The sequence below is a fragment of the Pelodiscus sinensis genome, chromosome 13 (assembly GCF_049634645.1).
Source record: "Pelodiscus sinensis isolate JC-2024 chromosome 13, ASM4963464v1, whole genome shotgun sequence".
In the NCBI taxonomy this organism is placed as follows: domain Eukaryota; kingdom Metazoa; phylum Chordata; order Testudines; family Trionychidae; genus Pelodiscus; species Pelodiscus sinensis.
In genome coordinates, this window is record NC_134723.1 from 28786840 (window position 1) to 28813434 (window position 26595).

Genomic DNA, 26595 nt, shown 5'->3' on the forward strand with positions numbered 1-26595 from the left:
ACCACCAAAGTAGGCCATGAAGCTAACTAACTCTCCAGAATACACACGTAATTCACCTCAGCTCTTACCTGGAGTCCCTGGCAAACCAGGAGTCCCTGGCGTGCCAGGAGAGCCACGCTCGCCTTTGGGTCCTGGAGGTCCGGGAAATCCTTTGCTCCCTTTTGGTCCCACTTGCTCACCATTTCCTGTGATCTGTTATATGGACAAGGCAAGAAAAAGTCACTAGAAAGGTAAAAAGAGGTATGACTGTGTGGAGCAAAGCCACAAGAGCCAGCTCAAGTAATGCTGAACTGATGGCATGATCCTCCTAATGTCATTGGGGTCCAGAATAAAACTTTTTTTTTTTTTTAGCAGTCTCCTTTTCCAGCAGAGTGCATTCTTACTCTAAGGCTGTACTGTATTCCCATGTGGCTCCATAAAAACTACTAAAGACATTTTATTTTTCTGGTGTGAGAGCTAAAAGGTATCAAAGAGTTTCTGCAAGAAGAGTTTCCACAGCCAAACCTCAGGCACATCCCCTTGGAAGGAAAATCAGCGAGAGAAGAGAACCTAAAATACCCAGGCAGAATCTTCACCCCAGGCATTTTAAAATCTTTTGCTTTCATCTGACATCACTTATTCAACTGCAGTTTCAATTGTGATGCAAATCCACACTCTTGCCACACATGTCAATGGAGATACACTGATGCAAATCCAGAGTAACAGGGAAGAATTTAATTATATTTATATTAGGGGGACTGCTTGTGTAATAGGCTACTATTCTCCGAAGTGAGGCTGAATCTGACCTTACATGAGGACTCGGGGGCTATGTCTACACGGCTCCATCTTGCACCTAAAAAATATACAAATGAGGCAAAGCGTGGAATATCGCTGAGCCTCATTTGCATAATCATGAGGCTCTGTTTTTGCACAAGAAGCTTTTGCGCAAGAGCCGTTCTTCCTCATTAATTATGCAATTTTTGCTTCACCTCATTTGCATATTGTTTTGCACAATAGGGGGCAGTGTAGACATAGCCCTGGTGATGGCCTTTGAATTTCTCAATTGCAAACCCTCAATAACTAAGGGTACGTCTACACTACAGCGCTAATTCGAACTAACTTAGTTCGAACTAGTTAATTCGAACTAAGCTAATTCGAACTAACAAATCTAGAACTAAAAACTAGTTCGAATTAGTGTTTTGCTAATTCGAACTAGCATGTCCACATTAAGTGGACCCTGAACCGGGGTTAAGGATGGCCGGAAGCAGTGCCGGCAGGGCATCAGATTAGGACTTAGAGCGTGGAGTTGCTGCCTCAGGCTAGCCGAGGGCTGTGCTTAAAGGGACCCGACCCCCACCCCGGACAGACAGTTCTCAGGGGTGCCCCGCTTGCAAAGCAGTCCTGGCTTGGAGTGCCCTGAGTGCCCACACTGGGCACATCACAGCACTCGGCCATCAGACCGGCTGCACTTGCCACAGGCTGCCATCTGGGGAGAGGGGGCAATTGGGGGGCTGCAGGAGAGCTTCCACCCCCAGAAGCCTGCAGAGCCAGCCCAGTCCTCCCCATCAGGGGCTTGTACCTCATTCCTCCCTCACCTCCTTCCACTTACCCTTCCCTAGCCCCCCTTCCTGATGTACAAAATAAAGAAAACGTGTGGTCAAAAACAGAATCTCTCCTTATTGAACAAAACTCGGGGAGACTGGGAAAAGGAGGTGGGAGAGGGGAAGAGAAAGGGTGGGAGAGGGGAGGGCAACTAAAATGATCAGAGGTTTGGAACAGGTCCCATATGAAGAGAGGCTAAAGAGACTGGGACTTTTCAGCTTAGAAAAGAGGAGATGGAAGGGGGATATGATAGAGGTCTATAAAAGCATGAGTGGGGTGGAGAGGGTGCATCAAGAAAAGTTCTTCATTAGTTCCCATAATAGAAGGACTAGAGGACACCAAAGGAAAGGAATGGGTAGCAGGCTTCAAACTAGTAACAGAAAGTTGTTCTTCACAAAGCAAAGAGTCAACCTGTGAAACTCCTTGCTGCAGGAGGCTGTGAAGGCTAGAACTAGAACAGAGTTTAAAGAGAAGTGAGATCAAGTCATGGAGGTTGGGTCCATGGAGTGGTATTAGCAAGGGGGTAGGAGTGGTGTCCCTGCCCAAAGTTTGTGGAAGGCTGGAGAGGGATGGCACGAGACAAATGGCTTGGTCACTGTCTTCGGTCCATCCCCTCCAGGGTCCCTAGGGTTGGCCGCTGTCGGCAGACAGGCTACTGGGCTAGATGGACCTTTGGTCTGACCCAGTACGGTCATTGTAAGCTCAGGGCTCAGGGTCGGGGGTCTCAGTGGACCACCTTGATTTTCATGCACACCTGCTCCTGGGTGGCCAGGCTGTCAGCTCTCCTGCCCTAGACGACCACTTTCCTGTGCCTAGTGCGGAGGTCGTGGACGAGGTCCACGATGTCCGCACTAGACCAGGCGGGTACCCGCCTCTTGCGGTCCCGGGCAAGCTCCCGGGAGCCGCCAGCCTGGTCTCGGGAAGAGGGGGAGGGCTGGGGGGCATCGGGTGGCTGGCTTGAGCCGTGCCAGGTGTTGGGTGCTGGCAGGCTTGCACCTGGCACGGGCATCGTAGCCAGCCCGCGCCCCTTTAAGGGGTCCGGGGCCGGGAGGGGGGCAATAGAGTTTCCCTGGTGTTGGCCAGAGTGGCCACCCAGGGAAAGCTGGGGAGGGCTAGCCTCCCACTAGTTCGAATTAAGGGGCTACACACCCCTTAATTCGAACTAGTAAGTTCGAACTCGGCTTAGTCCTCATACAATGAGGTTTACCTAGTTCGAACTAAGCGCTCCACTAGTTCGAACTAACGTTCGTTAGTTTGAATTAACTTTGTAGTGTAGACATCCCCTGACAGACTTGTATGAATAATAGCATGGGAATATTGTTTTCTTAGTGCTGCTCACTATGGGGATGATTAGAGGAGGTGGGAAAAAAGCCACTTTGCACTGGAAAAACATTTTGACCGAAAAACTTGGACCGACTCTACTGATTATGATTTTAACTTATGCTGGTTTTATTCCATTGACTTCAGTAGAGTTGCCTTTTATTTTCTCCAGTCTAAGAGAGATCAGAACCTGGCCTTATGTTATAGCAGAAGGACCCTGGAACCCAAGATCATACTTCCTAAAAAACAATGTACTAAAAGAAAAGAGCAGTGGATTGTGGTGACTAACATCCAGTTCTACCTACTGGATCTTGTAGGCACTAGCATTAACTGGAGACTCTAAAGCCTGGCAGAAATGAGAAGACGACAAAATGACGCCCTGCCAACCATATGAAATTAAAGGACAAGAAAGTAAAAGCAACTTACAATTCCAGGAGGACCAGGAAGACCACGTTCACCTTTCAGACCCTGCCAATGAAATATTGACAGGTTATTTATTGTTTGACATATCTATGAATACAAGAACAAGATTGTTTTCTCATACTTTTGAAAACTAAACAAGTAATTGCAAAGATTCTGTTGCAGGCTAACAGATAAAGCAAGGCAATTCAATTTCTATTCAGTAGGAACTGGACCCTAGCGTGCAAGCTTTAGGTGACAGGCAGGCTTTAACTTTACTCTAGCACCGTGGTCACCAACCCGTCGATCATGATCGGGAGGGCCCGATTGGGAGGGCCCGACCAGTCCATCACGAGGCTTTCGGGGCTCCCCCATTTCTCCCAGTCCCCAAGAAGCCTAATACCTACCTCTAGTGACAATGGAAGTAGCGCCGGCTTCCTGTGGGGTGGACGGAAGTCCCATAGCTGTGCGCCACTTCCCGGGTTTCAGGAAGTGTGCTGGCTGCTCCCCCTCCTGCAAACAGCCGGCGCGGTACCAGACCCAGGTCTGTGGCGTGCCAGGGATTTCCTGCGCGTGGTGTGTGTGTGTGTGTGTGTGTGTGTGTGTAGGAGTCCCCGGAGAAGGCGCACGCCGGGACATGCTTCCTGGGGAAGGACGGGGGGCGGTAGGAGTCCCCAGAGCAGGTGGGTGCCAGGATGTGCTTCCCCTGCGGGGGGGGGAGGGGAGTAGGAGTGCCCGGAGGAGGCAAGTGCTGGGGTCTCCCTGTTCCCTGCCCCCACCAACACCTTCTCCCCTGCTGCAGCATCCTGTTCCCTTTTTCAGCACCCACTGGCAGCCTGCCACCTGCCCCATCACCCTCTCCCGTACCCCATCTCCCTCCCCTGTCCCCACCAACACCCTGTCCCCTGCTTCAGCACCCACTGGCACCCTGTCCCCAGCCCCCATGGGCACCCTGTCCCTTGCCCCCATGGGCACCCTGTCCCTTGCCCCAGCACCCATTAGCACCCTTCCCCAGTACCATGTCCCCTGCTCCCACCAGCACAGTTGGGGCCACATTAGTGAGGCTTGAGGGGTTTTGGAGGAGTGGGGGTTTTTTTGCATCTCACTTGTGTAGCCCCAACTGACTTTTCTGTGGGTCAGTGACCCCTGACTCAAAACAGGTTCCCTGCCCCTCTCATAAATAAAGACAATACTGAAACTGTTTGTATTTGAAATAGTATTTTATTTAAAAATGAAGCCTAGCCAAAAATAACCTAATTGGGGCCAAGCCCCCATCTGGCTGCAGCATCATAACACTCCTGTACCACCCCCTGATCCCAAATCTGAGCCTCTCATACACTGGAACCACCTGTCCTGAGCCTCTCACATCTTCAAACTCCTGAACCCCCACATCCTTAGTCTTCTGCCACAGCACTTCTGCACCATCCACACACGGCAAATCTGTATCCTGAGCCCATCATACTCTCAACCTCCCTGCCCTGAGCCCCTCAAATACCCCAACCCAAACTCCTGCACCCTCACATCCACAAGCCTGTGGCTTGCTCAGTACCCCAACTCTCCACCTGACCCCAACACTCCTCAGCCTGGAGCCTCCTCCCTGAGCCAGCATCCCTTTCTCCACCTCCTCCTTCATCTAAATTCCCTCCCAGAGCTTGCACCTCTCATCCCTTCCCACATCCAAAATCCCTCATTCCCACCCCACAGCCCGCACCTCCTGTCTCAACTCAGTAAGGGTACAGCTAGACTACAAGAGTTTTTTCTGGGATACCAGAGGTATCCTGGAAAAACTCTTGTGCATCCAGGGACACATTTGTTCTTCAGCTTTTTTTAGTGGAAGAGCAAACATGCCCTTTCAGCAACCCCTATATTCCTTGTTCCACGAGGAATAAGGAGGCTTCAGAAAGAAGGGGGGTTTTCTGACATTTGACCCAGTATAGACAGGCCAAATGTTGGAAAAACATTTTCCTACAGCAGAACTGAAAAAAAAAAGTAGTGTAGCCAGAGAGTGTATAAGGGCCGGGGATAGCAAGTGATGGAGAGGAGGAGAACAGAGGGCGGGACTTCAAGGAAGGGATGGAGTCTTGGTGGAAGGATGGGGTAGATCTTGGCTTGTTCTGACATTTAAAAAGTGATCTTGGGCGTAAAAAGGTTGGAGACCACTGTCTAGCAGTAAGGACAAATAACCCACACTCACCTTTTCACCATCTCTTCCTGGATCACCATTTAAACCAGGGTCACCAGGTAAACCCTTCAAAGAAAGAGAAAAAAAAACACCCTCAAAATATTTGCTGCAAGAGCATTAAAAAGAATCTGCTTTGGTGAGAAACATAAGATACTCACATCTCTGCCGGGCTGGCCAGGATCTCCATCTTTGCCAGGTTTCCCCTTCAAAACACAAATGTGCATTGAAAATAAAAAGTTTTAGTGGCAAAGAGCCATTGCCATCTGACATTAATTAAAATGAGGATTAACATAGAAAACCAGAATGACAAAAAAATTGATAAACATGTCTTAATGTATTATCAGAATGCTATAAAATGACCTCCAATTTAAATATCCCCATCCATACTGCATGTTTTCCTTTGTTTCTATAGGTATGGATGCCTTTGTTTGAAAACCTGGCCATAATTATGAAATATCTGAACATACATTTTAAGTAAGGAAAGAAACAAAATGTGATTGACATTAAAGATAAAAAAAAGTTTTTCTGGATATAGATTTAAGGCTTAAATTGTGAGTCTATTTTGAAAAATTACCTTTACAAATGTACTTTCATATTCAAATGACAGTGAATATGCATAGGCAGCAAACAGATGATTATTGTCAAGACAAAAAAAGTTTGCACCATTTTTACAGTTAGCACTGCAATACTACCACAAACTGGGGACAGTGACTGGATTTTATTCCAGCTCGGTCATCAACAGCATTGTTGACAATGCTTTGCTAGAGGGCCAAAATTCACCCTTAGTCACGCCCAAACAACCCCACAGCAGACAAGAGGGCCAAACAGGTGCAACTAGGACAAAGGTTATCTTGCAGAATATTACTAGTGATGATGCTCAATCTGGAAATAACACCGCTTTCAAATCCCAGATGGAGTTTCAGAGACTGGCAGTTACCAAACCATCTCAGTACCGGTTGAATCTCTCTAGTCTAGAACCTTCGGGGCCTGACCGGTGGGTGCCTAACTAGAGAATTTGCTGAACCAAGGGAGAGCAATATTGTCTAGCAGCATTACCAACACTTCCACTGTTTACTGGGCTCTTAGAAGACATTTTGGGGTAAATTAGAGCTAAATAACAGCAGAGAACAAGGAGAGCCAGCACTGGTGTCTGTAAACAAACTTCATGGGACCGTAGGAAACTTAGCCACACCCATAATAAGTGGACCCCTGGCTAACTAAAATTATGCTGGACCCTCGATGTTGCCAGACCAGAGTGCTGGACCAGACCTTCAGCCTGTATTTGTAAATCCGCATATTTGATACAGAAATTAAGACACAAGAAATAAAGATGGAACGCCAGATGCTATTGTAGAGTCACACCTGAGAGCAGAACTGCATTTTGAGTCTGCAGTACATGTAAATGCCCCAAATAAAAGGGAAAAATATACTGTGAATAAACAGGCTTAGCCTGAAAGAAAGAAAACTTAAGCATTTGTTCCCTTTTTGATCTAGGCAGATTAAAATCTCACAATGAAGTGACTTAGGAACGCATGCAAAATAGATGGGAGTTTTAGTCTCCTATTCCTCTCTCTCTATTCCATGCCAAAAGAACCACAACCCTTTTGTGGAATCATCTGACAACAGAAAGTGAAGCTCGGGATTCTAGAATGCTGAATTCATAAATTAACTTTTTGCAGTTCTTTTTTTAATTGGAAGCTGGAAAATGGGGAAACGTATCAAAAAACCATTTAAATGAAGATCCACAACCGGGTAGATCCCAGACCCGTCACAAGCCAGGATACAGATACAGGATACTGACACAGAGCCAGCAAATGAGAGGGGGTGGGGGGAAATGCATGTAGTCAACAGGTTTAACCAATAAGGCCAGGCTTATTGGTCAATCATGTAGTTGTCTATACATTGATATCCCTACCAATGTCATCTTACTGAGAAAATCTGATGGCCCAACCTGAATTCGATATTTGCTTAATTTTCAAAGCTAAAAGCATTTGAAAAAATAAATCTTTGGTTCAAGGAAATTACTTACTCTTTTGCCTGGGTCTCCTTGCTCACCTTTTTCACCTTTCATGCCACCTGAAGGACCCTGAACATACAAACATTGTCTTATACACAGCCCATGGGGACAGAGCAGAATGAATTTACAGTTCTGTTACAAGATGCTAAAACAAATGTATTTGTGGAAATTACTCACAGGAGGACCTGGTGGCCCAGAGGGTCCTGGTGGACCTCGCTCTCCTGGAGTGCCCTGGCATGCACAGAGGGGGAAAAAAAAGAGAAGGGGGTGAAAGCTCTCATTACCCAATACTGCATCAATTGTTTTAAACAGGATTTTACTGTCATTTAAACTTCTTCATGTGCCATAAATGCTAGTGGTCCTTATCAAGTGTCTTTCACCCAGGTGGATCCCAAATCCTGGTTCAAATTCAACCAACCAGTGAGATACAATTGTCTCTTTCATATAGCATAGCGAGTTGCTAGCTGCTCATATCTGTGCTGCACAGAAGTTTAGGGCAGGAAGTAAAAATAACCTAGCCAGTTGAAGTTACAGAATGATGGTCAAGGGGCAGAAAGTAATTAGTGAAGTTGCTTGGACATCAGGATTAATACATCTGTTCTTGGGAATAATGCCATTGAATTTTAAGTGGAAAGGTAGGACCTCTATTTCTACAGCTGCACCTCCAGCAGCACATACCAAATGACTGGTTCATTATTAACCAGAATGAGTATCAGCTACTTAATTCCACAAAGCACTGCATGCAATATTGGCTTTTTTCTTGCAAGGCTTCCATCCACATACAGGCCCCTCCTGACTCTGCATAGCTCGTGCAATTAGCTGAGATCACAACTTCAGGTGCAATGGCCTCAGGCCACTACCAAATTTGAGACAGCTCCTTTATAGAATGAATAAAAACTGACTTATGATGAACAGATTTATTAGAGCATTTATTAGAGATTTATTAGAGCATAAGCTTTCATGGGCAAAGACCCCCTTGGTCAAATTTGGTCTTTGCCCACGATAGCTTATGCTCCAATAAATTTGTTAGTGTATAATGTGCCACAGGACTCCCTGTCGCTTTTGCAGATTCAGACTAACACGGCTACCTCTCTGATACTTGACTTATGATAGTGATCGTTCTCTAAAAGTTCACTGCCAAGTACATTCCTTTCACCAAAAGTCTAAATATTTACCATACTACTAATAGCGTGAGGGCAAATGTGGCTCGCTGGAAACTGTTTGTAGGTCTTGGTGTTTTCTAAGGAATATACAGTCAAGCTGTCTCCTTTTGCATATTTATACAGCTACCTTTTGGCATTATTCGATCATCAGAGACATCAAATGCAATAGTGTCAGCTGACATTAAATCGCAAGTACGAAATCCTCAAATGGAAGTACTGGCACTGATCTCAGTGGAGTCATAATTTCTTCACTGTTTAGAATTAAAGGGATGGCCAGTTCTCTGCTTCTTCATCTACTACCCTGGACCCAGTGAGTCAGAGACAACATTGGAATCTGCCACCTTTCCGGGATGACTCCATATGGCAGATATGTATCAGTGGACAGGGCTGAAGAATGCTTTAATAGGACCAAAGGTCTTATAAAGGAAAGGACAAATTGCTTTGGTCAAAGTGAAAGGAGAGATCTGGCACTCCTCCTCACATCCCACTTAAGGGCAGACCACCAGTGCTTTCTTCATGCTGAAAGGTTTGCGAACAAGATGACAAAGTGAAAAGAATGGAGCAATGTTAATCTTAAAATAGCCGGAGAGAACAAAAACCAATTCAAGGATCTGGCTGAAGTTATTCAGAAGCTCAGCTATCTTGGTGATGGGTGCAATATAAACAGGAGTGGTCCTTCTTCTATTCTACTTCAAAATATACACCTCATCCTTGCCTAAAGTCAGGATACCACAGAACTTCAAAACAAAAAACACAACGCCCTCAGACTCCTGCCTGTGCTGCCCGACTCATCTGGTTTGACTCCTGTAACTGAACTGGGATTGTGAAAGCTGTCAGATCAACAGGACAGGACAAAGTTAGTATCTTCAAGACTGGCATCTCTCACAATGACTCTTCAGCAGTTGAGGGCAGGGAAGGCTCTGCACAAGTTAATGCAACAGTCTGGAAAATGGAACTTAAAAATCAGTAATTTATTGCCACCCAGACTATAGATTCACTGGGGTGGCCAGATGTGTATAGTTAGGTGTATAAAGTACAGAATGACTCAATTTACAGTAAAAGAAAATAGAGACTCAATATGTCATGTATGACAAGGAAGATAATTCAGCTGATTTTAACTTATAGCCTATGTCTAGACTGCAAGCCTCTTTCGAAAGAGAGCGTCTAGACTGCACGTGGAACTTTCGAAAGAGCAAGCCGCTTTTTTGAAAGAAAGCACCCAGTGAGTCTGGATGCTCTCTTTCGAAGAAGCCCTATTTACATTCAAGAACGCCTTCTTTTGAAAGAAGCACTTTCGAAAGAAGGCGTTCTTCCTCGTGAAATGAGGTTTACCACCATCGAAAGAAAAGCCGCGTTCTTTCGATTTAATTTCGAAAGAACGCGGCTGCAGTCTAGACGCAGGTGAAGTTTTTTCGGAAAAAGGCTACTTTTCCCGAAAAAACCCCTGAGTCTGGACACAGCCTTAGAGGATCCCTCACAGTATGACAGGTGCAGCTGAGATTTTCATAGATGTCAAATGAATGGAAATTGGGTGTCTGATTTTCAAGAAAGCTTGGAAAATCTCAGCCTGCAAGTTTAGGGTGGATTAGCCATAATTTTTTAAATAACGGGAGCATACGGGGATGGCAAAATTCTGCAAAATTAAACAACTGAATCAATGTGATTAACATACCCTCTGGTTGTAGGGAACATGAATGGGCCTGGTTGACACAAATGATAATTCAGGGTCTTGAAAAAAGCAGCAGGACCCCCAACAACCTATACTTTGGGAGATGTCTTTCTGAGTAGTACAGCCACCATGGAGTGATCTAAGTACCTGGACATGTGCCTACAGCAGATGGACTGAATTTCCTCTATTCCCACTCACCCGATCTCCTTTCTGAAACTCTACATCATTTGGTCTCTTCTGTTCCCCAATTTGTCCTGGTGGCCCAGGAGGTCCTTGAAGGCCTTGGTCACCCTAACACCAAAAAAAGGAGACAAAAATATATAAAACTTCCCAGATCATTACAGACACGGTCAACATGAACCATGCCAGTAGGCAGTTAACGAAGCTTGAATCATTCTGAAAGTAATACATTAACAAGTAATACTACTCACTTTTTCACCCTTGGGTCCTTGGAAGTTCAAACCCATATTACCCTACAAAGATTTAAAATAATCAACACTGAGAACAGAGTTGAACAAAACCAAAGGAAATATAAGAAAACAGGGGAGGGGGGAAATACCTTAGGCCCTGGAGGTCCTTGTAGACCACGAGGTCCCTATAAAACAAAACAAAACAAAACAAGATCAGTCTGTTACAACACTTTCTGCAAAGCACTTTGGAAACACGAATGAGTTTTGTTAATAAATATTGCCACTGCTCATAATTCTGAAAGATCCAACCTGTATCTTGTCTTAGTTATTTACATTACACTCATATTGACTAGGCATTTGTGTCTCCCTCTGTGAGTTGGTCCTCATGCTCAGAAGCTTTACTCAGTGCATTAGCATACACAACAAATTGCTTTCTTATTTAAATTTCCCCAGTTGCAAGTTCAAGTGGATGCTGAAATCCAACACTGATCTATGTGCAAATTCAACGTCAGCCTGTCCCCTGGGTCTCATAGGGCCCAAAAGGGCAGGAAGAAATATCCCACTACACAGCATAGTAGCAGGATAGGGGAGACAGCACAGAGGCTCCCGTGACTGTACAGTACAATGGTTTTGGGGGGCAGACTGAAAATATAGCTGGTAGATCTGGCATGCATTTAAGCCACCACAAAAAGAATCATAGAATACTACAACTGGAAGGGACCTTGAGGGATTATCAAGTCCAGTCCCTGCCCTCACGGCAGGACCAAGCACCATCTAGATTCTCCCTGACAGATGTTTGTCTAACCTGCTCTTAAATATCTCCAGTGATCTAGTGGGTGCAGCAGTTATAGGGGCACTGACACAAGCTGGGGTGCTGAAAGCAGCTGAACAAAACTGTAAGCCCAATATACAATGGAAGCTGTGTGTGTAGTCACTATTGTTACTTGTGAGCAGCTGTGGGGATTGCTATGGTCCTGGAGCTACAGTAGCCACTGCTCAGCAGCTCTGCCTCCAACTGGAGGCCTGGGCAAAGAGAATTTACCACTAAGGACAGAATTATTTCTTTTCTATGTGACTAGTTAAGGAATCTTACCGTTAAACCTGGTGGCCCAGGGGGACCAATAGGACCTTGTATGCCAAAGGGACCAGGTGGGCCCTGTAGGGAAAGGAAAGAAAGGCGTCAGAGCTGCCTCAATCAATGAAAAACTCCAGCTGGTATTGGCTTGGGAGGGTCGTGCCATGCAGACAAGAATTACCATCCCACAGAGCAGATAGTTGCAAGGCACAGAGCAGAAGAACAGAAATGCCAGCTGGCCAGTCCTGTGTCTCTCTGTGTCCGGCTAACGTCCTGTGCAGGCTCATGGGCTCCTCCTCCTCCACTGCTCCCCTCATCTCTGCAGTAAAACTACTAATGGCTTAATGAGAAAGCAGACTATCTGGAGTCACTACCTGTTTTCACAGAAAGCTGGGGGAAGCAAGGACCCACTGACAGGCTGGAGCCAAAGGACTGCTGAGGCTCTGCTTTCATCTCCCCTCATCTACAGCCCAGCAAGGCAGATGTTAGTTTTGCGAAGGGAGAGGAAGCGTAGAGAACTCAGGAATTAGCCCATACTCAAGATGCTTCTCATAGGGGTAGGGAAACATACACGTGCATGGTGACGGCCAGCAGGAAGTTCTTAGCACCGCTGTACTCTGAAAACAGCAGACCTAGACCTTCATTGGCACCTTACTGGCTGCTTCACTCATATGCAACCTCACTTCCCAAAAACGACACAGTATGTTAAATGTTGGGCCTGTTCCTTTTATAGAAACGTGTGTGCTTCATAGCACTGAACATTATTCTAGCCATTAATTAAGATGTCAAATTCAATAACTATTCAGTTTGGTGTAATTTATCCCCTACCAAAAAGTATACAATCAACAAATACTTTAGGCAACTTACTGGTAATCCCGGAGGTCCTGGAAAGCCTTGGTCACCTTTCTGGCCTGACGCTGATGACAAAATTATTTCACCAGGATCGCCCTAAAAGAACAACAACCGATTTAAAAACTTAATACCACAATGCAGTCTTCCACATTAAATTAGCTTCAACAGACAGTGAGGAAATATATTAATGCCCAGAGAGATGGAGAACTACTATTTCTATGATACGGGTACTTAATTCTCCAATAAAACAACCCTTTTAAAAATGTTCCCTGTTTACTTACAGAATTAATTTTTGAGATGCTTAGAACCTTCTACCAGCCACTGGATACAAACACCTGACTTGAATTTCAAAAGGCTAGGGGACTTAAATAACATGGAAAAAAAGTAAAAGATATTTTATCTCCATTGGAAAGCAACAAATTGGTTGCCAGAAAATTGGTTGCACAACCATCTGCCATATCCCAGAGGACAGGCCCCATCTCATGAGATTACATTAGGGTGTACAATTACCTTAAAACTATACAACAGTAAGGGGCAACCTAGGCTAGTGAGCAGGCTGCATGAATGGCCCTTCTTCATCTCAGTAAGTCACAAAACTGTCATAACCAAGACAGTCTCCCGGAATAGGGTAGTTTTGCTAACTGTGCTTGTGTACGTAGAATTTGCAGGGTGTACTGAATGAACCACAGCAGTGTTTTGACTGGATGCAGAGAGCGCACATGGCTCTCACAGTCAATGTTGTGTACAATCGGCATGCACCTCACATCCCGTGCCCTTGCTTTAAGTGTGCGTCACTTTTGTAATACTGGTAGGAAAAATACTATGTAGAAAACCAGCATGATCTGGCAACCCTGTGCATGGGCAACGGTAAACAAAATGTCTTGTGGGCAACCCACGGACCCACAATGGACTATGTGCGGCCCTCAAACCACAAATTGCCCACCACTACTATACAGCATAACTCATCTTTAACGGCACTTTTTATGAGAATTTGTTACTAGTTTATTTACAGGTATTTGGCTTTTTAAAATTAACAACTTGGTTGGAAAGTGGGAGTGGGTTTTGGGGAAAAAATTGGCAGTATTAATGTCCACCGTCCATGAGCCCACACGGCCAAGCTGCCCTTTCAGCAGCAGCTCGAGAGAAATATTCCACAGTAAAAATGTAGGTTTTAATAGAAGTATATTTAAATGGGCTCAGTGGCTTATGGGAACAAAAGTAAAGACTTAAAAATTAATAAAATGTGATTATATTTAAACTAGGAGGAAAAAGGTTCCTCTCTCATCCATTCCCTAGATTTTCTTAAGAAAATATAACTCTTTGCATTATTCCTTTTCCCATGATAATTTAAGTGATGTGTAATATTTTCTAACAGAAATTATCAACTTGAGGCTCTACAAAAAGAGGCTACTGGTAGACTTCTTGGTGTATCTTCTATTAGCCTATTGCCCTACAACGTATCAGGGGCATTCACTAATAACTTGTGCTCACATCATTGTATCTTATTGTTGTAGTTAAATACAAAGAAAGGAAATTGTCCTTTTAAATAAGGATCTCTGCCTGTCAGGAGAATCAGATACCAAGGAGAGTGTGAAAATGGTTTTCATGTCTGGGGAGAAAGTTGTATCTATCTTTGTTTTGTGGAATTATGACCTGTTCTCATACCCATTCAAGTCACCTGTGATAATTGTCATTTCCATTGTTCTTTGGGGAATGGGGAGAACCAACTGATTCAGAAGTTACTTCATTTTTACTGCCTGAAAGCTCAGTGTGTGCTCCTTGCCATTTGTGAGGCCATTAATGAAGTGGTCAAAGTAGTCCACAGGACAGAAACAGCTGCCAAGGCCATACTAATGATTGCTCCACAAGTATTCTGTAGGATTTTCTGAATTTTGATCTATTTAAGTTGTACGCATATGCACCAAGATACACAGTGTAAAACTTTTTCCTGTTAAATAGTTCCTAAAAAAAGAGCTGAGTTCATTCTAACTAAGAATCAAATTATCTACTTTTTTCTATGAAGTAGCAATTTATACCCCAAAATAGAGGAAGGTCCCTGTGTATTTCCTGATCCCATGACTGCGGAATTTAACCCCAACTTCTTGTTAGCCCTCGTGGTTAAGAAGAAAACAATTAAATAAACTAGCATATTGCTGGTTTTGTGTCTCTACGGAAAATTGCTGAGAGCTGTGAACTGCTCCATTTATCCTAATGGGGTACAACTCTAAAAGATACAGAAGTCACACCCTCTGCCAATACATATTTGAATTTAGTACCTGAACAGCCCACCGGGTGGCTGCCGTACATACTGTATTATTCACACACACACTTATTCTGCAAAGGATCACAATTGTTTTCTTTTACATTTAGACTGAATATTGCAGAGTTGCTAATTGGAGTGGCACAGAAATCAGAGGCCTGGTGCAGAATTTAGGAGCAGCTTGCTGTGGAAAATGCAGGGCCTTGCACACAGGCTACTTTAGTCAGATGCACACTAATCATCTGTGCTTGCTTCCCAATTTGTTACGAAAGTACAGAACACTTACCTTCATACCTGGTAGGCCAGGAGGACCCTTGGTTGAAAAGAAATAAAAATAAGGAAGGATGAGAAAACATTATACTGTCAGCAACAAAAAGAAGATACGAATGTATTATTGACACAACATTTGCAAAACACTGAATAGATTTCACTGTGAGAGGCCAGTGAAAAGGGATAAAAGGGACAAAGGATACAAAACAAGAAGACCCAGACATTTCAAGCCTCTGCTGCTTCAGAAGTTCTTCAGAAGCACATTGAGCAAACAATGAATACTAGCAAAATTAAGAACAGCAAATTCACTTCACTTGGGATTTATTTTTAATATGCTCTTGTTATTCTTTATATTACATGTGCATGGTTTCCCTTCTACCAATTCTTAGCTCCTACAGGAACCACTTTCCTGCATATTTTTGTATTTTTCAGAGAAACACAGTATAGTATTTTTTTCTGATCCACAAACAGTATCACTCTCAGGACATGCCTGGGAACATCACTTAGGATCTCTCTCCTCCCTCCTTCACACATTTGTTTACTTTGCAAGAGGAAGCACAACATCTCAGCAGTGAAAGAATGTAATGCTCAAACAAAGAAGAGATCAAATTCCCTATTAGTGTTACAAATAGCTTACAGTAGAAAAGCAGGTTGTTTTGAAGCACATCCAAATGATATTTCACTATTTACTTGTGGAAATTGTATAGGTTTGTTTGGGCACTGACTGTTTCACAATTCTAGACAAAGAGTTTTCTGTGGGTTTCAAGATTATATAAAAATCTCTTACTTACAGAAGGACCTTGTAAACCTGGAAAACCTGGACTGCCTGGGAATCCACGTTCTCCCTAAAAAAGGCAGAGAGGAGAGGCTTAGCCAGCAACAAAACAAGTGATGATAATGGAAAGATTATCACTATTGTAAGCTCATGAACCTGGAATGGAGAAAGGTGCATTGCAGTAAAGTATGCATTACAGATTTTACAAAACAAAAATCACATGTATTATTCAAACAAATGAAAAAGCATCCACTGGGCTCAAATGGTATCATGTGCATCATGTCTGCTTTTCTGAAAATATATCATACAGTCAATGCTACAGAAAAAGTCAATTGTCCAGATGCAGGCATGTATCTTAGTGTGCATCTACACTAAGGATGTTAAATATTGGTTAATTTACTAGTCAAGTAGTCGATGGAATTTCCATCGACTACTCGGCTAGTCAATAGGTACTCCCGCATTCCTCCTTTGCAATGTACAAGAGCCCCAGCTGTACATTGCAAAGGAGGAAAGCGGAACTCTGCGTGTAGCCTGGGGCCAGTGGGAAGTCCTGCTGATTCCAGGCTGCATGTTGGTGTGCCAGCTTTGAAATGTACAGGAGTCCCCAGAGGGGCTCTTGTGCATTTCAAAGCAGAAGCGCCCTAATGGAGCCCAGGGTCAGCAGGGCATTGAGACTCCCACAGAGTCCCAGGTTCCATGTTGCACCGCCGATTTGAAATGCCACACGGCTCCCAAGCTCCATGCAGCAGGTGTGGCTTTGAAACGCTGCCTCGACATTTCAAAGGGGCAGTGTCACATAGCTGAGCCGGGGATCAGCTGTGCGGGGCTGCCCCTCTGAACGATGCCTCGGCGTTTCAAAGCAGCAGCACTGCACAGCTGATCCTGGGCTCAGCTGTGAGGCACTGCCGCTTTGTAGTACGCCCTTCGTCCCCCCCCTTTGCTGCCTCTATTTGATAGAGGCAGTAAGGGTGGCGGGGGGAATCAACTAGTCGACTAGTCCTTAACATCTTTAGTCTACACTGCACTGTAATTCGAAATAAGATATGCAATTTGAGCTAGGCAAATTGCATATCTTATTTCGATGCTATTTTGAAATAGCTTATTTCATCATTTGGCACTGTCTACATAGTGCCAAATTTCAAAATCAACCGTTATTCTGAAATGTCCCTTAACCCTTAAGGTGGAGGGTTACAGAGACATCGGAATAGCAAGCCCATTATTTCAAAATCTATTTCGAAAAAACAACCTGGTTCAAAAGATGTGGAATCCTGAAATAGCGCCACAGTCTAGACGCACGCTTAGCGTATAGGTGCTAGAACAAGCGTATAGGTGCTGCGGCACCCCCGACTTGGAGCAGTTTCCATTATATGCTAAGTTTACAGTTTGGTTCAGCGGCATTCAGCACCCCCACTATAAAAACTGTTCCAGCATCCCTGTCTCAGTGTGAACATGAACCTTCATAGATGTATCAGAGATAAATTAATTCACTACCTAGACAGTTTTACATTGTGATCTATCCTTACCACAGTGATATTAAAAGCAGTGGTTCCAAGGTGACTAAGCCAACAATAAATTACTACCTCCAAATAAACACAAGAAAAATAGTTGACACTTATCACCTTCAAAGCACTGTACCAAACCCTAGGGTAAGTCTACACTGCAAAGCAAAACACATTTCTGTGGCACTGAGTCCTGGAGCCTGGTTCAACTGACTCAGGCTTGCAGGACTTGCACTACAGGTCTAATAGCAGCCCAGTAGATGTTGCTGTTTGGGATGAAGCCTGGACTCTGAGACCCAGGAGGCACCTCTCCCAGTCAGTGCATCTCACAAGAGCTCCATATGGTGCAAGTTCCCACTTGCATGGAGCAAGTGGCAGGACTGGGGCCTAATCATCCAATGCATGAGTCAGTTATCATTATTATCTGCAATTTTACATGTGAAGTAACAGGTAGAGGGGGTCATTTCATAACCCAATGCTATAAAGCATCAGAGCCATGACTCCGAGCTCCTAATCCTGTGAGCTAGGCCGTTAGCCTGTCTCTTGTTTCAGAAGATGTGAATTGGCATTATGCAGATACACCTTGTAGCCCAGTAAAAGCTTACACTGCCAAGCACTGTCAGCTACTCCCGTCTGCTGCATCAGTCACAAAGACAAGTTCTATTTCTTTATTATGCTATCCTTACAGCATCAAAAATTCCCAAGGGTGCCATGTCCCACCTTTGTTCCATTGCATCCGGGGATACCTTGAAGTCCTGGTGGCCCATCCTGCCCTGGCAACCCCTTGAAAAATGGAAGGAAGGACAGCACAATTAGCCAAAGATGATCTGTGCAAAAAGAAATAAAAGTGATAACTTCTTGACTAGAAAGCCAAATCCTACTTACAGGAAGTCCTGGTGTTCCCGGAAATCCTGGCAGACCTGGAGGTCCCTGGAGGGGTAAAAAACATATTTACTTGTTAATGGGGTGGTGGGAGGGAGGTTATTTGTTTTTAAAAAGAATTCCCATTATTTATGGCCTATCAGTGTTTCTGTAACTAAAGGACAATGGAAAAATCAGAACCACTCCTAGGAGAAAAATAGCCACATGTGTGTACCATACTGACCAACACACCGGAGGGTGAGGTGGGAAGAGGGAATGTAAAGTGTGGGGGTAAATATTTGCTTCAGAAAAAAATATGAAACAAAACAAGAAAAAAAGAGAGCAATTATAGACTCATTCATGGATATATACACTATATACACTAAGGACTAAGTCCTTAGAGGCTGAAGACTGATGTATCTCCACTGAAGCCAATGAAACTACATGGTTTCCACCAATGGAGGATCTGCCCATAAAGAACAGCAGAAAGGTATAAAAGCTGAATGTTTCACGGTCAAGTAAGGAATCTACTTATGTATCAGAATAAAAGTTTCTCTCTTTCATAGTAAAGTTAACAGAGTGGCTGGATTTTGACCTATGAAGCTAGTTTGGATCTTGTATAGCAAGATGGACCAAAATTATTAAAGGTCTGATAACAAACCCCATTGGGAGGAATAAACTGTTATTTTGATTCAAATCCACCCATCTAGCTTTCTGTAACGTACATCTCCAGATCAAAGTAATTCCTAAATGTTACATACTATACTTTATCATGTGGTGTGTCACTTACTCTGATTCCTTTGGGTCCAGTAGGCCCTGGAAGGCCATCATCACCCTGTAAAGAACATGGAGAATGTAAAATTGATGATATCATTGAAATACACTGTTAACCTATTAAAGTAACCCAAAATGTTAAATAAAAAGTCAAAATATTTAAGACAAAGGTGCCTGGCACACATTGTCAGCATCATGAAGGGCGTATCTAGACTACGTTAGAGTTTCAAAAGAGTATATGCAAATTCTGCATATCTTCTTCCGAGCTCACTTTCGAAAGCCGCACTTTCGAAAGTGAAAGTAATTAACATGCAGTTTTGACGGCGAACCCTCCCGTTTGTCGGCAAGCCGCTTTTCCTTAAAAATGAGGTTTACACGGCTTGTCGACAAAGGGGAGGGTTCGCCGACAAAACCTAGTGAGCTCGAAAGAAGATATGCAAGTTCCTGCGGAATTTGCATATCCTCTTTCGAAAATCTAGCGTACTCTAGATATACCCATAGAGTTGTTAGAGGTTAATTATTACCATCTGAAAAAAAGAGGTTTTCAAATCTCCTTCTTTAGGATTAACTGTTGAGTTGAAGTTTAAAGGCATTTTGTGCAGTTAATAACAAAGGACTTCTAGATAACAATTTTTGTTCATATAGTTTTATATCTGCCTGCCTATTACTAATTTCCTTCAGCTTGCTAAACTTTAGCAAATGTACTATACTGTCCTCTAGTGGGTGAAAAATAGTAGTAGATTGCTTGCACATTTCATTTTCCTATTTTTCTTTCATTTATATTCTGACTGTTACAGCAAAGAATGGCAAGGAAGGAGAATGCAAATGGAGGATAAAAGAAGCCAGATGCTTTGATTAGAGAATAAGTATATTTACTGTATATGTGCTTCTTTGACAGGTGTCTTATTGCATAGCTGTGAATTTGTGTATCTGATTCATCCTCTCCATCTATACCAATTTTGCTTTTTTAATCTTCTATTTCCCCTTCGAGACCCTCCTCTATGTGGTGAAAAGTAGTAACTTTTTCCTAGTTTCTGAAATGTGACTATTTTGTACAGCATATGGCTACATCTACAATGGCCCCTTCAAAGTAGGAATAAGATCCTCCGGAAAAGGGCACTTTTTCCGGAGGATCGGGGCCAGTGTAGACGCTCTTTTCCGGCTTTTCTAAAAGCTGGAAAAAAGCGGCGGACATTTTTATTTAAATGCCGCGGGGGATATTTAAATCCCCCGCGGATTTCCCTATTACGATAGCTGAAATTAACATGCCCCTTCCGGAAAAGGGGCCAGTGTAGACGTAGCCTATGTGTTTGCAGAATGGAAAGCCAGGTTATGGATAAAACTGATACATTTATATAATGAATCTACTTATGTAAAATAAAAAGCACAGTTGGAGGTATTTCATCACTATCCAGTCATAATTAGAACATCTGAATACTATTCAGGAGCACAAAGTTATAAAGGGAGGCACTTCAGGAATTAAAGAGCATACACCTCTTCACTTCAACACTGTACTATTGTTTTGAAGTCACACAAGGGTCTTGTTTTAAATCGCTCATTTGCCTCCCCAAAAAACAATGACAATAAGAAAATATTTGTACTTCATGGCAGAGTAGAAGTGGGACCATTACACAGCCGGCAAACAGATAGAACTTCATCATTTCACTAAGCTGGAGTGGGCAAAAGGGCCTCTATGGGCCAGATGCGGTCCGCCAAGCAGGTTGACCCAGCCCACAAAGGTCTTGCTGCTCTCCGCGATGCTTAGAGTCAACCCTAGCTCGCTGGAGGTCAGGGCAGGAGGAGACTTCGTCCAAGCCTTGATTGGTCTAAGGGCGGAGGAGCACGTGAAGCCTCCTCCTGCCCTGCAAGTACTTAGAATCAACCTCTAGCTGCTGCTCTGCTAGTGGGTGACTAAGCGCAGCACTCCCTTGTAGGGTTGAGGCAGACTTTGCGTGCTCCCTCGCCCCCACCATCCTGTTTGTCCTGGGGGCAAGGGGAGAGAGCACGCAAAGTCTTTCCCACTGCCAGGGGCACAGGTGCCTAGAGGGAACCGTCAGCTGTTCTGAACAGCTGGCAGTTATATCTGGGGGCAAGGGGAAAGACTTTACGTGCTCTCTCACCCACAGAGCAATCAGAGCCTGTGGGTAGGGAAGCAGAGAAGTGTTCTAGCTCCGCCCCTTCTGCCTGAGGCCATGCCCCTTCCAGGGGTTCCAGGGCCACTTCAAAAATTTCAGAAGTGGCCTCCAGTCAAAAATTATTGCCCACCTCTGCACTAAGTGGAATCATCATAGAATGGTAGCAGAGGGAATCTCAGTTATTTGGCAATATGTATTACATGGCCTAGTACAGCTGCCACACAGCACGCCACTAAGACTGATCTCTAACATCTTCTTAAGCAGCTAGTTTGGCCACTTTCTCATCTAATGAAGGGCTGTATATGTTAATGATAGCTGCCCATGCACATGAACAAGTATGTAGGTGCTGGAATTAGAAGTGTTACAGCACCCCCTGGCTTGATGAGGTTTCCCTCATATTCAGGGTTACAGTTTGATTTAATGGCTCTTAGCACCCCCACTATACAAATCATTCCAGAAGAACACCTTCAGGATGGAAGGGTAAAGGGTTTCTTTGAGAAACAATATTCACCCTATTGTTTACTGCCCTAAGTTACAGACTTCCACAGAAGGACAGTAATGTAACTAACAGAAACAATGTAACAGGTTTCCAGGAATTTAAAGAATCCAATGAGGGTCTCTGGAGCAGGAGTTTTGGAGATGGCACGAACGCATTTTTGCGTCAATATATCAGGAAATCTAAACATTGCCTGCACCAGAGGTAACTTTTACATACTGTTTGGATACAATATTACTTACCTTTATGCCTCTTGGGCCAGGAGGTCCCTCGGGTCCTGGAAACCCAGGTAAACCAGGCTGACCTTCTAACCCTGGGAACCCCCTCTCGCCCTGAAAATGAAAGCAGGGAAAATGAAGTTCTCTTACATGCAGCACATGAGATTTATGATAAGTTCAGACAATACAATGCTTCAGCTTGCTACAGAGAACTGGAAAGAAGTTAAACAGCTAAAGCAATTTAAAGCATATTAAGAAGGCAAATCTGACTTCTTAATAAACATCACAATTGCTTAACTATGGGATGTCCAACCAATAGCACGTACAACATATTTCAATGACTCTGTATCAATCATGCCAATTAAATGGATTAAGTGCGCTGTCAATCTAGTATTTAAACCAGTCTCATTTGACCATTTGTACAATTTTTCTAACAAGTACCTTTGGCTTTCTCCCAGCCTTTCCAGGTGAATGAATCAGCTTCTTGTAAAAACCCACAAAGCTACCACTATTCTTTTCCAAATCCCTCCTTTAAAATCACTTCTGCTGTGACACCTATAAAAAAACATCAACTAGGCAAGTTGCTGTGACCCATACTCAACATGCTGCACAAAATCTTGCTGTTATTTTGTAGTTCCTCAGTTTCTTGTATTCCCCTATTGTCTCCTCTGATACTCTGACTGTATGCTCTTGGGGGCAGATATCTTTAAACTTGTTTGCAGATAACTTAATAAAACCGGGCCCTACCGCCAGCATAATTTATTTGTATGCAGATTTATCATTATAAATCTTGAAAATTTATTATTTGCTACACACCAGAACATTATGATTGTACAGTCAAGAATTCAAAGGGTGGGAAATGCCAGAATTAAGGTTGCCCATGCAACACTGATTCAGCTCTTTTGTGTGTATGCATGATAGTCTGTAAATACACAATTACATACTTTTTTACCACAAGATCCCTCCCTACTTCAGTGCTTAGGATGGGGAGTGATCACTTAATGAGCAGCAAGTCAATATTTTGCTTTAGCCTTATTGTTCAATGTGCTGTCTCAGACTTATTTACTGCACACTATTCAAACCCTATGATGAATTCAGAACAATTCTTCTTGTTATGGACATTTCTGTGGCACTCATTATTAGGGACTAACTGCTTGACAAATGTTATTTAATTTAATTTATTTTCACAACATCTCTGTGAGGTCAGGCGCTGGATACCCTAAACCTCTATCAGAAGTTGGGACTAAACCGTAAGGATTGGATCACCTTGATAACTGGCTTGTTTTGTTCATATGGCACTGGCCATTGTTCGGAAGCATGCGTCAGATGCCATTACACTATTCTTATGGTACCTCGCTCAGAAACAGTTATACAAAAATAAGATACAGAATTTATGCTCCTTTTTCCATGTGTGTTGTTTAGATGTTTCAAGTTTGGGAGGCTATGACTTTCAGCAAATGTAGGTTTTTTTCCCCAAGATTGGGAAGTTACAGATAAGTAATTCTTGTTTCTGTAAAAGTTTGAAAAACCATAATTGAGAAGTTTTTATTGAAATATTTTTTAAAAATACAAACTTAATTACTTTCAACATATTAATGAGCACACTGCCTAGAGGTAAAATGGAGCGTCACAATGATAACAATGGAAAAAAATTAAAACAATATGCATTGCAGATAACTGTGTAAATGCTTTATTATTTAAACAGTACAGTTAACATGGTGAAACTAGGAAATTCAAAAACAAAACTTCCATTCAACATTAGTTAAGATCACTCTCACCCAGTGTAAAGTGCTCCAGGGAGGTTAGAGAGCAGTAGGAGTATAGGTGGCCTTGGGGAGGGAGTGGACCACCCCTCTGGAAAAAATAAAAGTCAGTGCATTATAATGTCTAGGAATTTACTTATGGACAGTGATACTCCTTAAGGAACAAGCATTGCTATTTAGGATTTAACTGAACTACCCGATAGTTTAATGCCAGTTTGCAGTTCTCAGAAGCAGGGCCTCAGGACTGTGAATGAAGATGTAGAGCCACTCTGACTCCTCACCAGTTTTGGCAACTTTTGGCTGTTGACAGCACTTTTGTTATGAAGCCCTTCCAGCACAGACATAACCTTAGAAACAGGAGAACCCCTTTTATATCTTGGGCTTGATTTAAGTATCAGTCTAATAAAAAAAAAAAGTTGAAACAGAATTTGGGAAGTGTGTGCCCTGCAGGGAAGAAACTAGGAACAACTAAGTCCTGGAGTAAGTTCTGGCAAAAGATTTGTATGTATTAAGTAAATGTGCACAGATGCAAGAGCTGTGCTATGAAAAGCATCTGTAGCAAAGCCTATTCAATACCTCCTAATCGGATCTGGGTCGTTCTTATTTAGATTAAGGTTACAGAAGGTTACTCTTACGAGACGAAGTACAAGCATGTGGGTACATTAAAAGCCTGGAATTGTATTATCTATAGACACAGGACTAATTTGAAACATACAGACCCACATACAGGGAAGACAATAGTAAACTGGTACTTTGCATCCTGGGCAGAAGGCCACACGCTTAGACTTTTTTTTTTTTTAAAGAATATTGCCCAACTGTTCCTGTAATTATGTTTAGAACCAAAAGTTCAGCTGTATGTTTAAGGGTCTTAGATCTAAACAAAAGATTAAGTTGGGAGACCGAAAGCATTTGAAGGGAAGGAAAAAAGACACAGGAAGCAAAACAAACAGTTATAGAGAACTGCAAAGAGATGCAGATCTTGTAAACACCTACCTTTTGGATTATGAAACTAACATGCTCCAAAGGCTGCTTAAAAGTAACATCAAAGCAAATGTGGGCCTAGCAGGAGGCAAACTGTTGCCAGAGCAACTCTTGTTCAGACTCTGCTACCAAGTCTGCCTCCAACCATGAACAGATGATTTGAAAACACTAGGGTAGGGGATAGTTATAGGACTTTACTACAGACATTTCCTTAGGGAATTACTTCAGACTAATTACAGAGTGAATAGGTATTTCCTCCATAAGGCACTGTTTGACAGACAAGTACCTGGCCATAGAAAGACATGAATCATGTTTCTTGAAGTGAGTTACCTTTATGTAAGCAAGACAGGAGACAGATTTTGAAAGAGCTTCCATCTAGAATTGCCCCTCCACCCCCAACTTTCTGGGCTGTTGGTGAAGGTAGGGCTGGGGGAGGCAAGTCCCCAGCCACACCCCTTCTGCTGAAACCCCACCCACTTCCTGGGGAGGCGGTGCCACATACACCCCTCCCCCCCCACCACCACAGGGAAGGGAGGGATGCGGGCGGACTGCACTTGCCCCAGCCTCCCCGGCCCCGGAGCACCAGGGAGAGAATGGCACCAGCCCCGGAGCACTGGGAAGGAAGCAGGGTGCTCGGTGCGGCTTCAGCCTTCCTTCCCCAGAGCCAGGGGAGGGCGGGCACTGAGGACAGCAACACTCTGCCCCCACAATACCTACAACAGGTGTTCTGGGGGCAGAGAGTGAGCTGGGCCATGCCTGGTGATCTGGGAAGACAAAGCCTTCCCCGGCCTAGACTACCAGATGCCCATGGTTGCACTAGTGTTTTGCTTCCAAACTTCCAGTCTGTATGAACAAACTTCTTTTTGGCATATGCAGATGGCCAGCTACTTGGTCTGCATGCACCATGCACAAAACTGTTGGGCTGCGGAATAACTTGCCAGCTGTCTACACTGGCCCCTTGATTTTGCGCAAAAGCACTGACGTTCTAATGTCCAAAATCAGTGCTTCTTGCGCAAATGCTTTGATGTTCCCATTCGGGCAAAAGCCCTTTTCCGGAAATGTTTTTGTGCATGAGGGCCAGCGAGGCGTACAGACAGTTCAGAATGGCTAGCTAGTTCGAACTATCTAGCCCGTGCCGCGTGTAGCCGCGCGGCACGGGGTTCGAACAAGCCGGCATTTAAAAATGGCGCCGGCCGGCTTATGCAAATAAAGCCCGGGAAATTCAAATCCCGGGCTTCATTTGCACGTTCGGTATGCATACATTACCCCGCTAGTTCGCACTAGCAGGGTAGTGTAGACATACCCTATGGGATTGAGCAATGTAGCGCTAGGCATGTTGGGAACGTGAAAAACATCTCATTAGCCACCTCTTTTTTCCCGGGCTTATGGCTTACACTACAGAGTTGGCACAAAAGTGTCAAGAAAACCTGGATCCCTGACTTCTGGCCCTCGTGAGCAGTGTACGGAAGACATCACACATTGCAGCATACCTACTTCTGGACCTACTAGCAGAGGATGACAACTCAGATTCGGAATTGGAATCTGATTCGGAGGATGATGCATTGTTACTGCACTGGGCTAGGACAGACCTGGTATGCACAGTGGATTGTCGGTCTTGGGCAAGGGAAACCATCTGAGCAGTGAGATTACATTGTCATGCAGGTGGGGGATGAAGAGCAGTCGCTACAGAACTTTCAGATTTGTAAAACCACCCTCCTGGAACCATGTGCTGAGCTGGCTCCTGAACTGCATCCAAGGACACCCGAATGAGAGCTGGTAGAGAAGCGTGTGGTCACTCCAGACTGCTACCATTCAGTTGCAAATCAGCTTGGAGTGGGGAAGTCTGCTGGCATACCAGGTCTTCCATAGCCTGGCATGGTAGCACTTCTGCAAGT

The 26595-nt window shown here is 43.9% G+C and overlaps 1 protein-coding gene across 1 annotated transcript in view; it reads right to left on the reverse strand.

The window, feature by feature from the left end:
- COL4A5 (collagen type IV alpha 5 chain) overlaps window positions 1-26595 on the reverse strand; it is a 145537-nt gene that overhangs the window by 63889 nt on the left and 55053 nt on the right. The window contains exons 3-19 of the mRNA XM_075940947.1: window positions 21981-22070; window positions 19124-19168; window positions 18358-18402; window positions 18193-18255; window positions 15990-16043; window positions 15215-15241; window positions 12684-12764; window positions 11835-11897; window positions 10891-10926; window positions 10763-10804; window positions 10530-10622; window positions 7677-7730; window positions 7512-7568; window positions 5641-5685; window positions 5495-5548; window positions 3328-3369; window positions 69-192 (exon numbers count right to left, since the gene is read on the reverse strand). Coding sequence (XP_075797062.1) covers window positions 69-192; window positions 3328-3369; window positions 5495-5548; window positions 5641-5685; window positions 7512-7568; window positions 7677-7730; window positions 10530-10622; window positions 10763-10804; window positions 10891-10926; window positions 11835-11897; window positions 12684-12764; window positions 15215-15241; window positions 15990-16043; window positions 18193-18255; window positions 18358-18402; window positions 19124-19168; window positions 21981-22070 — 1015 coding nt within the window. The remainder of the gene's footprint in view (window positions 1-68; window positions 193-3327; window positions 3370-5494; window positions 5549-5640; window positions 5686-7511; window positions 7569-7676; window positions 7731-10529; window positions 10623-10762; window positions 10805-10890; window positions 10927-11834; window positions 11898-12683; window positions 12765-15214; window positions 15242-15989; window positions 16044-18192; window positions 18256-18357; window positions 18403-19123; window positions 19169-21980; window positions 22071-26595) is intronic.